The following is a 19,012-nucleotide window of genomic DNA, read 5'->3' on the forward strand; positions in this document are numbered from 1 at the left end:
TCCTGCCATATCCAAACCCTGCTCACTGGTAACATGCACCCGGCTGGCTTTCCCATGTACCTCATCGATACCTCCAGCTTCACCCCCAAACTAAAAAGGGGAAAAGAAAGAAAGAAACCATCTCCGATTTTATTTCCATCAAGGTGCCCAATGGTCTTCAATCCACCAAGACATGCCTTTCCTCTGTCATTAAGAGGCCTTATCTCTTGTCTCATGGACCTTAGCCGCATCCCCTCCCCCACCCCCATGGGTCTCCCTCTGACCACCCTGCCCTTCAGCGGCACCAATTTTCCCAAGGCGATGTCCACGGCGAGCAGCCCAACCCACAGGGCACCGGGTTCAGAGTGGGCTGTAGTGCCTCCTCTGGCCACCAGATGGCAGGCCGGGATATGTGGAGACCCGGCTGAGGACCTCGTGCAGAGGAGCTTTGCTTTCTGAGAATCTGGGTGCACAGAGGCTCCAGGCAGTCCTTTAGAGAGCCCCCCGCTGCATGCCTCTTTATGCTTCTCAGGCCCGCTGATGTACAGTCGGCTCTCCAAAACTAGGCTCCTGGCACTTTTGCTAACCGTTAATAGTTACAGTGGAGGCCGCTTCATTGTGGAATAAACCACCTACAGGGAAAACCCCCCATTTTCGGTGCCCCTGCTGAATCCATCCGGGCGCCTGGGTCCAGCAACCATTGCTTTTTGCTGCTTCCGTTCGCTCTTTGCTAGAATATCATCGCGATGGGATGCGCTGGGACCTGTTTCTTTTCCTTCACGTGGCGCCGTGTTGAGAGGCAACCACCGCTGGCCTTTTATTTTGCTGCGTGGACAGACCGCAGTGTGTGTAACCAACAGAGGAGCATCTGTCCGTCTTCGATTGGAGGGGCTATTCTGAATAAAGCTGCTATGCAAACACATCTTTATGCGGACATAGGTTTTCATTTCTCGTGGGTCCGACTGCTGGGTCCTACGGCAAGTAGACGCTTAGCTTGAAAAGAAGCTGTCAAACTTACTTCCAAAGCGGTTCTAACCCCATGGCGCCCCGGTGGCCCGTGTCTTAGGGTACCAGTGACTGTGTTGATGACAGACACCGCAAGGGGGAGGAGAGAATTGAGCAGTCATGGCCAGCTTCCGTGGCCCAACGTTGCATCCTATGAGGTGGCGGTCAAGTCCACCTCCTGGTTCAACCTTTTCATCAGCCTTGGTGCCGCCCCTCCCCCAGCACTCTCCACTTGTCCGTGGGGTTCAAGAATTCCGTGCAGTGGCCACGCAGAGACCACGGTGCTGGCTTGATTCGGGACAAGTAGCAGGTGCAGCCTGGGATACAGTTCTTTCACCAGGACAGCCTCTCCTCTAGCCGTGCATGCAGACTTGGACCCTGAAGCTCAGCCTCTGGAGGACAGGCTGCTCTCGGCCCCAGCATGACAAAGCTCCTCTCTAGGCCCCGCTAAGATAAATGTTACACAAAGCTTTTTAGGCTCTGCTGAGACATGTGTGAGGTGCTCCACTCTCGCTTGCTCCCTCTGTGGTTTGGCTCGCCCTCTGGTTGCCTTTCTGCGTGAGCTGGGAAGCTCCTTGTGTGGTTACTTGATTCTGATACTGCCATGTCTCTGTTGCTCTTGCTGTCCTTTCTGGTCATCTCACTCCTTCTTCAATACTAACCCCTCTCTGTGTCTTTGGTTCTAGGCGGTGCTCAGTGTAGGGACCCCAGATCCAAAGGACACCCTCTATTCCTGGTGTTTCTTCTGGGTGGTGAGGCCATCCTACCCCCACTCTATTGGCTCTATGTTTAAGCCTGGCTGCCTGGCAAAATGGACCAATCCCCTTGTTCAGGTTTCACACACCTAATTTGAATCGTCTCATCCCCACAGGGTTCCACGCACCGTGTCTTTAAGTCCACTCTAATGTGCCGATTTCCCTAAGCCTCTGCAATATCTTCTGCGCTGTACCAACGAAGGTCTGGTATTCTAATGTGGCTCGTGCATGCTTCAGAAAACCAACCAAATCAACCATTAGACCCTTTGCAGTCCTCCCAGGATACCCCCACCCCCATATCAACCAACTCAACAAGGGGTAGGTAGCATTGCGGATGTCAGACGGATCTTGTCTGAAAGCAGATTGTACCAGGGGGGAAAAAGCTACCCTGGATTGTATTTCAAAAGGCATTTGACCATGGGGATCATGGGGATCACGTTGCGAGCAGGGGGAATTTCAGAACCCCTCACTAAGCTCCAGCAGAACCTGTTCAGAGACCAAGAGGCAAGCAGTTCAACAGAGCAAAGGGGTAAAGAATGGTCTGAACTCAGGAAAAGGGTGCATCAGGGTGATCTCCTCTCACCGTGCTTATTCAATTGGGGTGCCAACGAGAGGCTGGCTCTGAGGAAGAGCGAGCCATCAGAACGGCGATAGGCTCGTTCATAACCTGCTGACACAGACGACCCAAGCTGAAAACTAGGAGGATTTGAAAACCGAAGAATACTGCCTTCCGTATGAATTACGACTCCATGGAAAACAAGCAGAAACAGACAGCAGACCAGCAGACAGCAGCGTGATAAGCAGAGAGGAGATGGAAGATGCCCACGATTCCATTTTACCCGGATGGGCAATGAACACCCACAGCAGCAAGAGTCACGAAATGAAACAGCGCCTTGCACCGGGCAAACCAGCTGCAAAAAGGCTCCTTTATAAAAGCGGTAAAGAATTTGTGGGAAGCAGATAACCGGAAGAGAGTGCATATGCGTGAATCCTTCAGTCTCATATATTAAGGGGCCTGGCAGGCTGGGTTTCTGGGGTGGGGGGAGGCCTTTATCCTTAAGAGTTGGAGGTGAGGTCCAATCACATTGTCATAATTAATATTGTTCCCCACTATATCTTCCCATCATAGTGCTACCTTAAAGTTACCTCTCACAAGCACATGGCTGATTGTTGTGTAGCCGGCAGCTTTATCTGTAGGAGCAGACATGTGCTCTTGCTCTCTAGGCTCTGAGGACACCCACTCCCCTTGACCTGCCCCCAGCACTGATGTTAGGTTACTCCTCCTATGTAGCCAGAGACTTTTAGGGTTAGGGTACAACCCACTTTGTTACCTATGTATGTGGTTACTTGTAATTAGGGGGGCTTGCACACCCCCTGCGTGTGTATAAGCCTTGGTTGGAAATATATTCTCTCTCTCTGCGCAGACCTGGCTCCTGAAAGCATGGCGGTCCTGGAGGTGAGCAAGGGCCTTATCTTGTCTGACGTCTCTTTAATTTTACCCGGAAACTGCACAACTGCCCCTTGGACCCGTATGATTGTGGGTCCTGGTCCCCCACAAGCACTGAGATGTCAACTGGAAGCCTCCCGTGCGTCTGACTCAAACCACAGAGTGTCTAATGGCCTCCCGTGAAAGCGGGGGTGATGGACAGGGAAGACTGAAGAACGGACACCTTGGGTATTCAGTGCTGGCGAAGAAGAGTGAATAGGCCATGACTGTAGATCTAGATACACTCTCTTACTCTTTTGATGGTGATTTCAGGTAAAAGATCACAGAACAGACTGGGATTCCCTTCCACAATCTGGATTTGTGATGGTGCTTGCAATCCCCACACTGTAACAAGCACGCTTCCCACATCTTCTCTTCTTTCCCCTTCCCATCCCTCCCCCCTTCCCATTCCTTCTACCCATCGGAGCTTAATGCCTGCCCTTTGGATCTCCTATGGTTGGTTGTTCTAAGGCACGTGTCCCTCTCTGATGTGCTTGCTCACCTGATGTGCCTGGCTCCCATCCTGCGATAGCTGAGCCAGGGGGGGCGGGGGTGAGCTCTGTGCCAGGCCCTCGAGGAGATGGGTCGGCACCGTGGTTGCAACAATGGGCCCAATCATAAGAACACTTGTGAGGATGGTGGAGGACCAGGCAGTGTTTCCTTCCGTTGTGCACAAGGTTGCCCTGGGGTCGGAGAGGACTCGATGGGCCCGGACACCAAGGGCCATTGTCTCACACGTCCCACCAGTCTCTTCTAAATCAGTAAACCTGTTGTGGTTATTTTAGGAGTTTGCATTCTCTACCACATTTTCTCCCGTTCTACATAGGGTCTCCCATGGTCATCCAGCTCAGAGCAGTCGGCAGCACCTGTGCACCATCTAGTTCTTCTGACCTCAGCTTTGTGAAGGCCAGTTTTCTTGTGGTCTGTTCATCATTTGTTCTAATAATTTACTTGTGGCCAATAACTGCACCTTCAATGGCCACTCACAAGTGTGTTGAATAGGACACATGGATGTGTTAGGCAAGGTTCCCTAGAGAAATGAAACCAGGACACTTATGATTAGATAGATAGAGAGCTTTATGTAGCGAGAAGGAATACAACAGCTAATTAGTCCACACAGCAGGACAGAGGACTCAATTCAACTTGCTTTTGTGGGACAGTTAACATACTGAAAGTCCTTCAATTCACACTGGCTGCTGGTCCAAGGTCTAGGAAGCAGAAAGCAGAATCTGTCCTTAGGCAAGACAAGCAGAGTTGGCCCACTGGCAGCAGCCGTGGCAGGATGGAGCAGCAACAGCAGGAAGATGAGAAGTCCAGACATAGCAGAGGCCAATAGTGAGGCAGCATTAGCAAAGCAGGTCCCGATGGAGACTCAAGCCTTAGGCATGCGTGGCACAGCCACACAATCCACGGCACGGCCACATGATCCACTGGTTGGCTCGGCCTACAGGTAGTGCAGCACATGGTTGAGGCAAAGGACTAGCTCAGGCAGCAACACACTGGTCTATCAACAGGGAGACAGACAGAAGGAGACTGGCCTAGTAAAGCCATTTATCTTGGTGGCCCTCCAATCAATCGGTGACCCGATTGACAGTCTAAACTCCACCTACATATTCCTACAGGAGCCATGTTGGCACAGAAAGCCTACCTATCACAATGGGTCTTGCTGATTGGATGGAAGGACAAATCCTGGTAGAGGCTAGAAAGTGACCATAGTACATGGGGGTGCTATTGACCTGGCTGTGAACAAGAGCTGAAGAAGGAGGCAGAGAGGGGCAGAGGGAGGTTGCTGTGGGGTTGCAAGCTGTGTGTGCAGCTGAAGGAAGAGATAGAGTAAATGCAGAAGAGACAGCTCTGAAGAGGTAGGAGGCCACAGGGCCATGTGCCACGGCTACAAAGTGTAAGACGACATTCACTCTGCACTTAGCTGCACAGCTCTGAGGGTGAGTGCCTGTATTGGTTTTGTGTCCGGTGCACTTGCTGCCCTCACTGAGTCATGGGCGTGGCAGATCTGTGCCCAGAGCCAGGAAGGAGGGCAGAGGGGCTTGGACAGTCTAACTATAAGAAGCTGAAAAGTGAGACCTTGGGAGCAGATCTCATTTGAGGTCTTCAGAATATCTAAGCCCAAGTGGAGGAGAAGATCATGGAAGGAGGTCACAATGTTGGAAGTCCTCTAAAGAAGACCCGAGAGCATCAGAAGCCAGGAGCAGAGGGGCAGCGAAGGTCCGGCAGGTGTAAATGGGGACAGTGCCGATGATCAGTTTCTGCTCCCCATGTTTCCATCACCCGTTCTGAGAAATCATCCAGCAATTCAGTCACTATAGCTGTACCTCTGGCTGGGAACTAAATTAAACTCTAAAATACGCAAATCTCATAAATACGGAGGCTCAGAGTGAGGGCAGGTGTGAAAGTCAGAACTAACTCTCTCTCTCTCTCTCTCTCTCTCTCTCTCTCTCTCTCTCTCTCTCTCTCTCTCTCTCTCTCTTTGCTAACCCATCTGTTCCTTTACCAAGCATGATACATTTCCCGGCATGGTCTCTCCTGATAACATGGTCAAAATATGAGGGGGGTATTAAAAAAACACCAGCGTTCCAAATGACAACCTCACTCTTTGCCACCTTTTAGGGTAGCCCTTTTTGCAGCTGGTTTGCCCAACACAATGTGTCACTTGATGTCTTGATGCCTGCTGTCATGGACATTGATGGTAGAGCCAAGTAAAATGGAATCCTTGACAACTTCAATCTTTTCTTGGTTTATCATGTTGTTGTCTGTTGGCTCATTGTCTGTTTCTGGTTTCTTGACATGGAATTGTAATCCCTACTGAATGCTGTGTTCCTTGACCTTCATCAGTCCCCTGAGCTGTGTTGTCTACATATAACGTGAGAAAATAACACTGAGGGAAATATGAAAAGGACTATATTCCTTAACTTATAGCAGAGGGAATCTGGAAAGCTAGTATCCCACGGTAGGAAAACCTCCACTTGGGTAAGTTAGAGGTAAAGTTCAAGTACATGATCCTGCTTTAAATATCATTCCCATAGATTCTTCCCATATAGCTAAGTAACTGTGTTAGTCTGGGTAGAATAGAGAAACAAATAGAGACTCACATGGTAAGTCAAAACCCCCCAGCTCCTCAAAACCCCGTGGGTCTGTGCCTACTTATTGTTATGATGTTCCTCCTGTGTTCCAGTGTTAGTCTGGGTAGACTAGAGAAACAAATTCATAGATACACATATGTACATAAGAAAGAGGTTTATATACAAGAGCAATTGAATATAGAGAAAATGTCTCAGCCCAATCCAGATCAAGCCCTTAAGTCCAATATTAGCCTATATATCCGATACTAATCTATCAAGTCCTCATCAGACTGGTGAAACACATGCAATGATGCCTAATGCAGGAGGATCACAGGACAGTGGGTGGGAAGTCTTGTGAATCCAGTGGCGTGGTAAGCATCTCAGCGTTGGCAGGGTCCCTATGTGGCTTCTCTGGTTCCAGAAGTCTGGTTGCATCAGGGTAGGTCTATGTGACTTCTCCAACTCCCAGGGCGAAGCACCATGTGTCTTGTCAATATAGTGTCTCTCAGGGTGTCAGCAGGAGAGAGAAGTGTCTCCCGCCTCCAAGGAGAAAATACAGGGGTTCCCAGAACTCTCAGGAGAAGGCCACGCCCACACAGAGGCCTCGGTGGTTATATCTTGATGGACCGGCAAGACTCAACCCTTTCGCTCCTAATCCTCTCAAATTGACACCAGATTATGTAACTACCACAGCTCCCTTAAAGGGTTGATGTTATCTCCCTGCAGAAGCAGACATCTCCTCCCACCATGTCATCCACCCCCGCCATATCTTCCCCCAATGCAGGTATTAGGTTTCCTCACCTATGAGTTCAGGGACCTTAATGTAGATACCACCCACCTTGTGACACATGTAACTACTGAATATGCATGTGTTACAACTACCTATAAATGTCCCAAGATAGTAAAGCCAGTCTCTCTTCTCCCACTTCCACGTGGACCACCAGAGGGCTGAGGTGAGCATGCTACCATAAAATGTATTTTATTTTATTCTTTATTTTATTCTCTCTCCTATCTGCCCTATTCTCCATGACTTTACTATGGTCTTTGTATATCATCACTGTACGGTTGTGCCTACTGACCTTTCAGTTGTTGGAGGCTGGTTTTCTCTGACAAGAACAGGTTATTAAAGAGCATTCCTCTAATCATTAGCTTGTTGGGGACATATGCTTCAGAAACGGACTGCCTAGTGTGCTCTTAGTTTGGAAGCTCTGCGGAAACCTGTTCTCCATGGGTGACCCTGCACAGTGTCTAGAATCAGCGCTACATGAATGTTGACACAGTCAGATAAACTGACAGGCTAGTAGGAGAGGTCAGGATAAAGGTGCAGAGGCTGTGCCAGAACATGCAGAGGTCCCTTCCCACTCCCGTCCTGAGGGTCAAACTTCAGGAAGAGGAAATCGCACCCCACCCCCATCCCCCACCTGGGAGAGTGCCAGAGAGAACTCAAGACCAGAGACCCAATCCTTGTGTTGCTAAGAGAGCAACCCTGTCCTAAGCTTTATCTCTCCGACTCTGGATGTAGCGTGGAAAGAGTCTGCATCCCCTCCTGCCTGGACCCTCACCCCGTTCCACCTTGAGCCAGCACTTCCAACTGCTGGAATCAGGAAAGATTGCCCAATGCCTTCAGCCCCACACTATCTCCCCAGTTGCCCAGACCCCACTCCCAACCAGCCACCTTCCTCACACTGAGGCCCAGAGCTGAACCCTGCCCTGCCTTGTGGGAGCAGCTCTTCAGGTCCATGGGAGACCCCCTCCAGAGCCAAGCAGACCCCTCCATGGGGCAGCATCAGGCGCCAAGGCCACCAGGCCCTCAGTATGTCCACACAGTATGTCCTCACTCCAGCCACTGGAGGGCACTCAGGAGCACCACTGCGCACAGATGCCAGGAGAAGCCCCCGGGCTCCGAGGTAACAGGGACACAAACACTTTAGAGGAGCAGGGGTTGAGCACAGGGGCTCTGGCTCTTAGATCAGATCTTCTGAGATCTGGAAGGGGTTCAATGTTGTCCATAGGGAACTTCCTGCTGTCCTCCGCAAGCCTCCAGAGGCATCAGGGCCACTAGAGGGGAGGGCCCTGCTTCGAACCCTTCACGCGAGGCTCCTCCAATGAGTGGGACTACACAGTCACACCCCCACCCCACCCGCTGGGCCTCTGCAGCTCAGGACGCGGGATCAGAGCTTCCTGGTCCAAAGGTGAGCAGTTCTGTGAGGACACCCCCTTTCACAGACACCACACCCCCAGGCAGGCCGGTTGACACTGAGCTTTATTCCAGGGCCATCAGTGACCCTTGGCTTAGGTCGGTGATATGGGCATCTTGTGGTGTGTAGCCAGGAGCACAGAATCGCTGGCAGGAGCGCTGGGGTTTGCATCCAGGCCTGCAGAGGACAGGCTCTTCCATGTGCCAGGGCACCTGCCATTCACACGAGTTGGGTCCTCTGCCCAACCTCGCCTCTCCTGAGTGGGACTGGGCTCAAGCCAGATGGGCGTGCCGGCCTTTCACAAGAGTCCCTTCTAGAGCTCAGGCAGACTGAAGAGAAATCTCACAGCACCGGCCACTCTGACCGCCATCTGGGGAGAACGGGAGCATGGAGATTAAGGTCAGAGTGCGGATGAAGGCCCAGGTCTGGGTGGCCTGTCTGCTGCTGGCACTCCCCACCATGCCCACAGGTAGGCCACACCTGTCAGGCATGAGCTTCTGGCAGGTGGGAGCCTCTGGGAGGAGGGGATATGAGTGTGGTAGGTAGCACAGCAGGGAGGGCAGCCAGTTCAGGAAAGGGCTCATCAATTGAAGGGGGCATCCTCTGCTGGAGGTGGGGGTGTTTGCCTTGACCACCACATGTATCCTCACAGCAGCCTGGCCAAGATTGTTCCCAGCTAGCCAAAGAGAAACTTGATGCTCAGAGAGGGCAGTGGCTGAGCCAAGGCCACACAGCAGGACTCGGGGCCAGGAGAGCCTGGTTCCTCCCTTTAGGTTTGGTCTGAAGGGCTGTCCAGTGAGGCCAAGGCAGGGAGGAAGGAGTTCAGGGGGACCGAAGCCTGTCTTCCAAGGCAGCAGGCAGGGAGACCAAAGGGCTGGGTGCCACAGGCCCTGGGAGAGCTGCGTGGATGGAGACCAACTGTTGTCCACCTCTTGGCAAAGCCACACACTCACCCAGGACCACTGCTCCATCCTCAGATCCCAGAGACCCTCAGCCTGAAGTTCTCACAGCCCAGGGTCGAGTGCGAGGCCGGCAGGTGGCCGTGAAGGGCACTGCCCTCCTTGTGGATGTCTTTCTGGGCATCCCATTTGCCCAGGCTCCAGTGGGACCTGGTCGGTTCACAGCCCCACGCCCAGCGCAGCCCTGGGACGGCATGCGGGACGCCAGCAGGGATCCCCCAATGTGAGTACCTGGGCAATGAGGGCAGGCAGGACAGCTACAGTGTCCAGCTGCTTGGCTGACTGGCTGTCCATGGCTCCTCTGGCCACAGGTGTCTGCAGAATGTGGAGAAAATGAACAACTCCAGGTTCCTGCTGAACGGAAAGCTCCGGATTTTCTCCATTTCTGAGGACTGTCTGCTGCTCAACATCTACCGCCCAGCTGGGGCCGCTGCAGGGCCCGGGAGGCCGGTGAGCACACCCAGGGCCCGTCCACCAGCCTGCTCAGCCTAAGCGCCACAGGCCCCTGAATTCCCCAAATCTCAAGACATGTCTTTGGCTGGTGGATAGGGAGCTGGGGTCCGGGGACCCGGGTTCATGGTCACATGACCATCTCTGCAGGTCATGGTTTGGATCCATGGAGGTACGTTTATGATTGGTGCTGCCACCTCCCAGGATGGGTCAGCCCTTTCCGCCTTCGGGGACGTGGTGGTGGTCACAATCCAGTACCGCCTTGGGATCCCCGGCTTCCTCAGGTGAGAACATCTGGAGGGATGCAAGGCTCAGGGAGGAGAGGGAGGCCCAGAGCCTGAATGAGGCTCTTCAAGCAGGGGTGTGGCTCTGAGCCCTGTGCCCTTTGTTATCTGGGCAGAGGAGGGTGCTCTCAGAGGCCTAACCCTGGGAAGGACGGCAGCTCATGACAAAGTTGACCATAAACACAGTCCATTGGGCACACGTTGTTCTCCTGAGGTGGGTCAGGGTTCCAGGGTGGCTTGGCACAGAGAGCAGCCCCCCTGCACACCTGTTCTGGCTGCCTGACCAGGCAGCTGCCCATCACCCCATGTAGTGTACTCACCATGGTTCAGAGCCCGTCCAGCCCCAGGAGCAAAAGGGACCCGGTGTCCTGGGTGCTGATCCAGAGCAATCCTGCAGAGGGTGTCTGCCAGGGAAGGCTGCCAGGTCTGACCACTGCCCTTCCCTCCCGCCAGCACTGGGGACAGCCACGCCCCAGGCAACTGGGGCCTCCTCGATGTGGTGGCTGCACTGCGCTGGGTGCAGGGGAACATCTCCCCTTTCGGGGGCGACCCCAACTGTGTCACCATCTTTGGAGGGTCTGCAGGTGCCATTACCGTTTCTGCACTGGTGAGTGTGCACTCAGCATGGGGTGTGGGCTGGGGCCCCTGTCCCCTTGGTCACTGTGTTCTCCCTGCCGCCCCAGGTCCTGTCCCCGCTGGCTCAGGGGCTGTTCCACAGAGCCATTGCTCAGAGCGGAGTCATCACCCTGCCAGGGCTCATGAATCCCAACCCGCTGTCCCTGGCTCAGGTCAGAGTCCTCTTCACTCCCCTGAGCCCAATCCCCCTGTGTGTACCTGGCCCCTCGCCCCGGGGTTCAGGACACACACCCTGTGGACAGAGCCAGACCACTAGCATGGAGACAGCATAGGGACCATGGGAGCGCAGGGGGAACAGCGATTGCAGTCACAGAGGGGAGGCAGGCAGAGGCGGGTTGATGGCCGAGGGAAGAGGACCTTGTTGGCTGTCCCCAGGCCTTTGCAGACTCCGTGGACTGCAGCTCCAGCTCCAGCGCTGAGATGTTGCAGTGCCTCCGGCTGAAGCCAGCTGAAGACATGGTCCTTACCGACGAGTCCCAGAAGGTACACCTGCCTCCTTGGGGACAGGGGTGTGCCAAGGCTCAGAGGGGTCAAGTCTTGTTCCTACAGGAGCAGAGAATCAGTTAGGTTCTGGGGTGAGGCCTGGGTCAGCCCCTAAGGGGATAAGGAGGTGAAAGCCCGGCTAGACAAGGGACCGGTGGAGGGCCATGGTTGCCCTGAGAGGAGCCCGGGATCTAGGGCAAAGGATAGCAGAACGCCTGGCTCCCACTTGGTTTTGACTTGGTGGCCCTGCCTTGCTTTCACCTGCAGAAAGTGAACTTTATTCCCTTCACTGTGGATGGTGCCTTCTTTCCCAAGAGCCCCAAGGAGCTCCTGGCAGAAAAGCAGTTCCAGACGGTGCCCTTCCTCCTGGGTGTCACCAATCACGAGATGAGCTGGCTCATCCCTAGGGTGAGTGTCCTCGGCCCCTGTGCCCTTCATGGGCCTGGACTCACTGGTGAAACTGTCCAGTGGGGTTTTCCTGGCTAGCACCTTCCTGGAAGCAAATCACTAGACGTTTGTTTCAAACTGGGTGGGTTTGCACCACCAACCTTGGGGTTAACCCCCAGCGACAAACGTCGTACACTACCCACATTTGTTCATATCATCACTATCTACTCCAGAATACTTTATCTTTCCTGAAGGAAACCCGTACCCATGAGCAGTCATTCCTTCCTATGCCTCGGCATCCACTCATCGATGTTGTCTGTGTGGATTGGCTCTTGATGGACACTGCATACAGACGGAATCATACAGGACATCCCTTTTTGTATTTGACTTCTTGCCCCAAACACGCTGTGATCCCTTTCAGAGGAGCTGGTTGTGACCACTGGACAGATCTAGTTCTTCTGCTCTCAGCATCATGGGGAATGATTTCCTCGATTCCATTAATCCATGGGCTTAATTGTAGTCATGTGTCTTTGGATTTCTTTACTCCTCGTTCTCCTGTGCAGGGAGGGACCCATAGTTGCACCCTAGATAGCCACTCTCAAGTGTTGCAGGCACAGTGGGCGCTGACCAAAGTAGGGTGTTAAAGACATTGTCTTGTGGACCATGCTATACCAACTGACCTTGACCTTCCCAAGGTCATGGTTCTGAGTCCCCAGGCCCCAAGATTCATTCTTTCAAGTTGGGTTATGTCTAAGAATTTTTCATCATTTTGTCCCTTGTATACTCTATCACATTCTTGGACATATTTGTAGCATAGGGAAAGAACTTCTGCTAAATTCACATCTATCCGTGGATTTAGTCCCCCTGTCCTTCCTGCAGGCATTTCACTTAGGGCGTCTGTCTATGCATCCAGCCATCGATCAGCATCCTTTAGAATACAACAGTATTGACCTGTTTTTTGGACTTTTGTAGTCCCTCCGTGTCTTCCTTTGCTCACACCACTTTTTGCTTCATGTGTATTGCTTTCTCCTTCTCCAAAGTTAACACATGCTTACCCTCCAGCCAGTAATTTACTTTCCCTTCCTCCCTCTCCGCCCTCGATGATCTTCAAAGAATGTTTAGTTTAGTGTGACCATGCTTCCTGATGTTTCTCATATGATGCTTGTTCTTTTGTGACTGCCTTGCTTCATTTAGCATACTGACCCCCTGGATCCTCTAGGCCGTGAGATACTTTGTGCATTCATGGTCCTTCTTCGGTGCTGCATAGTATTCCACAGAGTGGGTGAAACACAGAATGTTTACCCATTCCGCCTTTGATGGCCATCGAGGCACTTTCCATCTTTGTGTTACTGTGACCAGTGCTGCAAAGAACATGAGTGTGCAAGTATGTCTCTGCATCATGCCTCTTCTTTCTCTCAGATAAGCATGAAGAAGGAATGCTCGATCATATGTTATTCCTATTTCCAATTTTTTAAAGAAGGGCCACCACATTTTTCACAGTAGTTGTACAATTTTACAATGGTTCCATGGAGAGGATGAGGCATCTTGTCTCTCCACATGTGTCCTCTTCATGTTGCAGTGAGAGGTGTCTCATTGCTGTGTTGGGTCACATCTCTCCACTGGCTAATGATGGGCAGCCTGTTTTTCACATGTTCCTTGGCCTCCTGGATGTCTTCTCAGCAGAAGTGTCTTTTCATGGGTGACTGCTGCCCATGGTTGAATGAGGTTATTTGCCTTGTTATTGCTCAAGGGTTGAATTGTGACATTGAATAGTTCTAGGACAGTAGTGATTATTCCCGGCGGGCCCTCCAGGTGTGTTCACTCATTTAATCCTCACAACAGGGCTGAGAAGCAGATTTTTTTTGCATCCCTCTTCTACAGATTAGTAAACTGTGGCACAGAAAATATAAGTATCTTGTCCCAGATCATGCAACCAAGTAAGTGTCAGGGCTGGGATTTGAACGCAGGCAGTCAGACTCTGGAGTCTACGCTCTTAAAACTGGGTTCCTATAAAAAGATGTTGTGTGCTCAAGCTTTTCTGTAGCCCTTGTGCGGTTGGTTTTGGGGATCTTAATGTTGTTCTATGACAATGTGGGCAAAAATGATCTCTCTCTCTCTCTCTCCCCATTTACTTGGTTACCTCTCCATGTGTTAATGATTTGTCTGTTCTATTTAGTGCTGCTTCCCTTTTTCTCTCCTTGCTACTGCCCTTCCGGGTTGGGGTTCATCCTGGTGGACTGTGGGTTGCACCATTCTAGGGTGTCAACACAGGGCTCTGTCTGCTCACCTGACTGGGGCTCTGCTGGGGCAGAGCGGACAGGTTGCACTGAGACAGACTTGGTGTCTCTGCAGGGATGGGGTTTCCTGGATCAGATTGAGCAGATGAGCCCAGAGGACATGCTGACAACCTTGAGGCCTCTCCTGGCCAGAATGGTGAGACAGATGTCATGGGGGAGGGGGAGGAGGAGGCCAGGGGTGTCCCACCCAGCCCAGCATGCTCACTGCGCCTACCTTCCAGCTCCCACCACTGCCCACCAACCACCAAGTCCTTGGTCCCAATGCTGAATTTCAGTTCCCTCCAGGAATCTTCTAGATACAAATTCAAACTGGATTCTCATGGGAATATTATTATCAACATTGTCATCATATTAGAGAGATGGCCACTTAAAGGGTGCCTTCTAGGTCCCAGCCCTGTGCTGAGTCTAAGAATAAGTACTTTATCTCCTTCAATCCTCGGGACAATAATGGGAAGTGGGGAACTTCATGAAGCCCATCATACAAACGAGGAAGCTGAAGCTGAATGTACCATGGTGGGGAAGAGGGTAAAGGGCCAAGATAGCCCTTGAACAAGCTCTTTAGAGGTCACGTTGTCAGGTGTGTAGTTAGATGGCCTCGGGGCCATTCGCAAGCTGAACTCTGGCCCACTGGCCCACAGTCACCCTAACATTTCTGAACCCACTCCTTTACCTGTCAAGGAGGAGGCTACTACTGACTCAAGGAGTCCTGGTGGACTTGTGGGCGATGAGTCCGGCAGCCAACTGCAAGGTCAACAATTGAAAACCATCAGCCATTCCTTAGGACAAGGATAAGGCTTTGTACTCCTGGAAAGAGTTGCAGCCTCAGGAATGTAAAGGGACAGTCTACTCTGTGCTATAGTGCATCATCAGTAGAGATCTATTCAATAGCAATGGCTAAGGAGGAAGGACTTCCCACTGGTCAGAGTTGCAAACAGACTGGATGCTGCCTAAGAAGGGGCTCCCAGGGAACTGGTACCCAGAGAGGCTCAGTGGATATACCTTTTCAGCCATGGAACACCTGAGGCTTCTCCATCCACACACCTTCTTCCTTGTTCTCTGGAGAATAGAGAAGACTCATGTATTCTGTCACTGAGTCCCATGAACTGAAATGGAGCACCCGCCCAGAGCCAGCCCACCTGTTGGTGATTTCACACACAATCCTACTACCTGCACTGACTCAGAGAGACTCACTGACTGGGGTGAGGTCCCTCCGCCAGACAGAGATCACTGACCTGGCCTTTGACTCCGAGCATGAGCTCATCATTCCCACAATCCACCGAGAACCTCCAGTGACAGAGGATACAGATACACAGAGTGACACCCTGGGACATGGAGGCCAGGCAGGAAGGGTGGGTTTCCCAAAGAGGATCTTACATAAACTTGGGACCCTAACAGACCTGAGCCTGTTTTCTGCCCCAGGACATCCCCCAAGAGCGGACGCACACCATCATAGATGAATACGTGGGCAACAGCTGGGACCCAGGGACCAAACGTGATGCTTTTTTGGACTTGCTGAGTGATGGTTTCGTCAACTTTCCCATCTTGAACTTCTCAAGAAGCCTCCGAGGTGAGCTTCACCCCATCTCTCTGCCCCACCTCTCAGTCTGACCCAGGAACCGGGTCATCACTGGGGACTTGACTGTGATAGGAGACCGGCTCTCCCTGAGACCTGGGGCCAGCACGTTGGGAAGCAGTGGCCCAGAATGAGAGCCGGCTGTGGAGGGCACTGGGAAGGAGAGCAAGCCCACACTCTGAGAGATTGATTTGACTTGTCAGAGGTCACTCTCCAGGCTCCACAGTAGCTGATGTGTATTTAGAGATGAACTTCTTCCTTTGGGGGCACTTCTGGGAGAAAAGTCTTGCGTCCCCACAACCTGGACAATAAGCCCTGATGGTCCTAGGATGGCACAGGTTTCCCCTGGTACAAACCCAGGGCACGGTATGTGATTCCTCTGTGCAGGCGTGCTCCTCTGTAAGCTGGGATGATAGGCGCTGTGTTGGGCGGGGCTGTCTAGAGCAACATTGAGACCCACACCAACCCAGCCTGGCAGAAACACGTGCACAGTGACTATCCTCTATGCCTAACAAAGAGCTTCCTGTCAGGAGGTACCCCAATCCAGGGGACAGCCATGTGTCTGAGGCGGGAGGGGCCTGTTCAGACTCACGGAGCTACAAGCAGAAACAGCGAAGGGTAAAGACGGATGCAGAAAGGGTACAGCCTGGTTGGTGCAGAGTGGCATGGATCCAAGACCACTAAAATCATGTCAAGGCTCTCAGAGTCAGCCTGCTGAAGTGAGGCCGCCCCCAGGGGCAAGGACAGAGTCCCCGCAAGCAGGAAGGTGAAGGGCAGAGAGAGGAAGGAGACGTCTCACTGTCTCTTACAGAAAAAGCACACCCTCAAAGAGGCTTCAGCAGGCTGTGACCTAATGGAGACACTGGACTCCAGCCCTCCACTATCATCCAAAGTTCAGTTGACATAAAATCTAATTGCCATCGCAGTCTGACTGGGAGAGAGCTCTGAGCAGTAAATGGATTGTCCCAACGAAGCCCACGGCATGGTGCCCAACACTGAGAGAGCGCTAAGAGGGCTCCCAGGTCACCTTAACTCATAACCACCAGCATGATTGGCATGAACACCATGGGCCTGTTGGGCCAAAGGCAGGGTCTGATCAGGCTGTGGTCGCCTAAATCTGATCCTGCCCTTTCTGCAGATTCCGGGATGCCTGTCTACTTCTATGAATTCCAGCATCGACCCAGTTCCTTTGTGAAAGTCAGGCCAGACTGGGTGAAAGCTGACCATGGGGCTGATTTCACCTTTGTGCTTGGGGGCCCCTTCCTCGTGGATGAGAGTTCCCTCCTGGGTGAGCACAGACCTGCAACCCTAAGCAGTCAGACATCGGGACAGGGGTGGGACTTGTAGGAGTAGAGGATTGAGTATACCTGGGTGCCCTCTGGGTGCTGCCTGACCCTGATACTGGTCCATCCTTCCCATCAGCCTTCCCAGAGGCCACAGAGGAGGAGAAACAGCTGAGCCGCACCATGATGGCCCAGTGGACACAGTTTGCCCGCACAGGGTGAGTCTGTGTGACAGACCTGGGTCACTCAGGGTCCACCCCAGGAGACCTTGCAGGACACCTACTTCTTCCTTCCTTCTAGGGACCCCAATGGCGTGGGGCTGCCTACGTGGCCCCTCTTCACCCAGTCAGAGCAATATCTGCAGATCAGCACAAAGCCACTCACTGGCCAGAAGCTAAGGGAATCCTGGATGCAGCTGTGGGCAGAGATACTCCCCACCAAGACTGCGCAGTGGGAGCAGAAGAAGGACAGGGAGGCCCAGGAGGAGCTCTGAGACATGGCCTGGGCCTGCTGGGGTTGGGTCACCACAAGGGATGGCAGAATGTCAGCAAGGAAATCTCCTTGTCCCCTGGCTGGTGGACACTTCTATCAAGGCTGCATTGGTTCATGTCCCTTAAACAGGCTTAACCCCTCCTAGACTGGTGTGGAATCTCTTTTGTAATGTCACCAGCCTCCTTCCCACCCCTGAGCCTTTGCATAAGCTCCTTCCTGTCCCTGAAGTACCTTCCTCTGACTGTGATGACCAGTCCTAGTTCATTACCAGCCTCTTTCTGCATCCCTTCCTCCAGAATCTCTCGTCTGCCTTCTGGGGACTTAGTGGTCCCAAGTCTTGTGTATTGTAGCAGAGTGCCTTAGCCTAATGCTTCCGTGTCTGTGTCAATCTGCTGATCCAAGGAGGGCTCATGGAGACAGAATCATTGGTGTGACCCACTTCAGTGTGGCCTCACCAGTACTGGACAGGACACGGAGGCAGGGATGCTGAGTGCGTGATACTGTGATGACTAGTGAGTGAATGTGTTTGGCTGGGTTGACTAGAGGATCAAACCCAGTGGCAGTCATATATATATATATATATATATATATATATATATATATATATATATGAAAGAGATTTATAGTAAATATCAAGAAAATGGCCCTTCCTGTATGACTCTAGTCTGTAAGTCCAATACTAGTCCATTTGTCCCTCATCAGACTCACACAACCTCACGCAATGATGCGGAATGCTGGAAGATCTCAGGTCAGTGGGTGCAGAGTCATGTGGATCCAAGGTCAGTGGAAACACGGCAGGGCATTGGCTGCTCTCAACGTGGTCAGCAGACTCCCAGCAGGCAGGAAAGCATTCACACGATCCTCCTTATGAGGAACACATTCCCAAGGCAGCACCATCAGCTGTGACCTGATTGACTGGGTGGATTCCACCCCTACACTTTCACTCATCTTCATGTTGACAGAAAATCATCTCACTACCTCAGTGAGAGGAGGAATGCCTGCGACACTTGTTGATGGTGGCTTTGGACTTGAACATAGGCCCTTTAGGGGCCAAAGCCATGCTCATTCCTCCCAGAGACTGGGTCCAGGGATGCCTGAGGGACTCCCGGGATATCAAGCTGGTCCCCACTAGAGCAGAGCTCCATCTCAGAGTGCTCAGACTAGGGCTGGGGACAGCCTTGGGCCATGGCTCCCCCTCCTGCTTTCTGCCCAGCCTTGGCCCCTGAACAGCAGGGTCACGCCACCAGACAGAGTCATGAAGTCTGTGCTGCCCACCACCCTGTCCAAGAGTCTCCATCCTTTGTGGCTTGACTGGTTTCCTCCATCCCTTTCCAGCTGGGGAAGGCAATTCTGGGGGGGACATCAACCACTTCACATAATGCCCACAGGTTACAGGGGGCAGAGGATTTGTGGGCTAGTGTGGCAGGCAGGCTGTTGTCACAGAGGAAAGAAGGGGCCCAGCCACTCATGTTGCACAGGGTCTCAGAATGGGGATGTGGCATTCACATAACCTCCTGTCCACTTGAGAAGCGGTGGAATCTAGACTGCTAACCCGGCAATAGCCAGTGGGCCTCTGTTTGGGCATGGCCTACCTCTGAGGATTCCGGGAACTCCTGTATTCCACCCTGGATGTGGGACACACACTCTCTGCTTTGTCTTCCTGGTGAC

At 52.5% G+C, this 19,012-nt stretch overlaps 1 protein-coding gene across 1 annotated transcript; it reads left to right on the top strand.

Annotated features, from left to right (window-relative positions):
- Window positions 1-8,887: 8,887 nt before the first annotated feature.
- LOC142431749 (carboxylesterase 3-like) lies at window positions 8,888-17,345 on the top strand. The gene is made up of 13 exons (XM_075536715.1): window positions 8,888-8,969; window positions 9,478-9,682; window positions 9,771-9,909; window positions 10,060-10,193; window positions 10,647-10,800; window positions 10,877-10,981; window positions 11,205-11,312; window positions 11,580-11,720; window positions 14,052-14,132; window positions 15,416-15,563; window positions 16,708-16,857; window positions 17,001-17,070; window positions 17,153-17,345. Exons 1-13 carry the CDS (start codon window positions 8,888-8,890, stop codon window positions 17,343-17,345), a joined length of 1,710 nt encoding a protein of 569 aa, XP_075392830.1.
- The last annotated feature ends 1,667 nt before the right edge of the window (window positions 17,346-19,012 follow it).

This window comes from Tenrec ecaudatus, chromosome 18 (genome assembly GCF_050624435.1).
Source record: "Tenrec ecaudatus isolate mTenEca1 chromosome 18, mTenEca1.hap1, whole genome shotgun sequence".
Taxonomy (NCBI): domain Eukaryota; kingdom Metazoa; phylum Chordata; class Mammalia; order Afrosoricida; family Tenrecidae; genus Tenrec; species Tenrec ecaudatus.

What these genes read in the sequence shown, in the direction of transcription:
- LOC142431749 (XM_075536715.1), top strand. Translation starts at nt 8,888, where the DNA reads ATGGAGATTAAGGTCAGAGTGCGGATGAAGGCCCAGGTCTGGGTGGCC. An exon ending in CTGCAGGGCCCGGGAGGCCG is followed by an intron (nt 9,910 to 10,059) that starts GTGAGCACACCC and finishes CCATCTCTGCAG; the next exon opens with GTCATGGTTTGGATCCATGG. An exon ending in GGGATCCCCGGCTTCCTCAG is followed by an intron (nt 10,194 to 10,646) that starts GTGAGAACATCT and finishes CCCTCCCGCCAG; the next exon opens with CACTGGGGACAGCCACGCCC.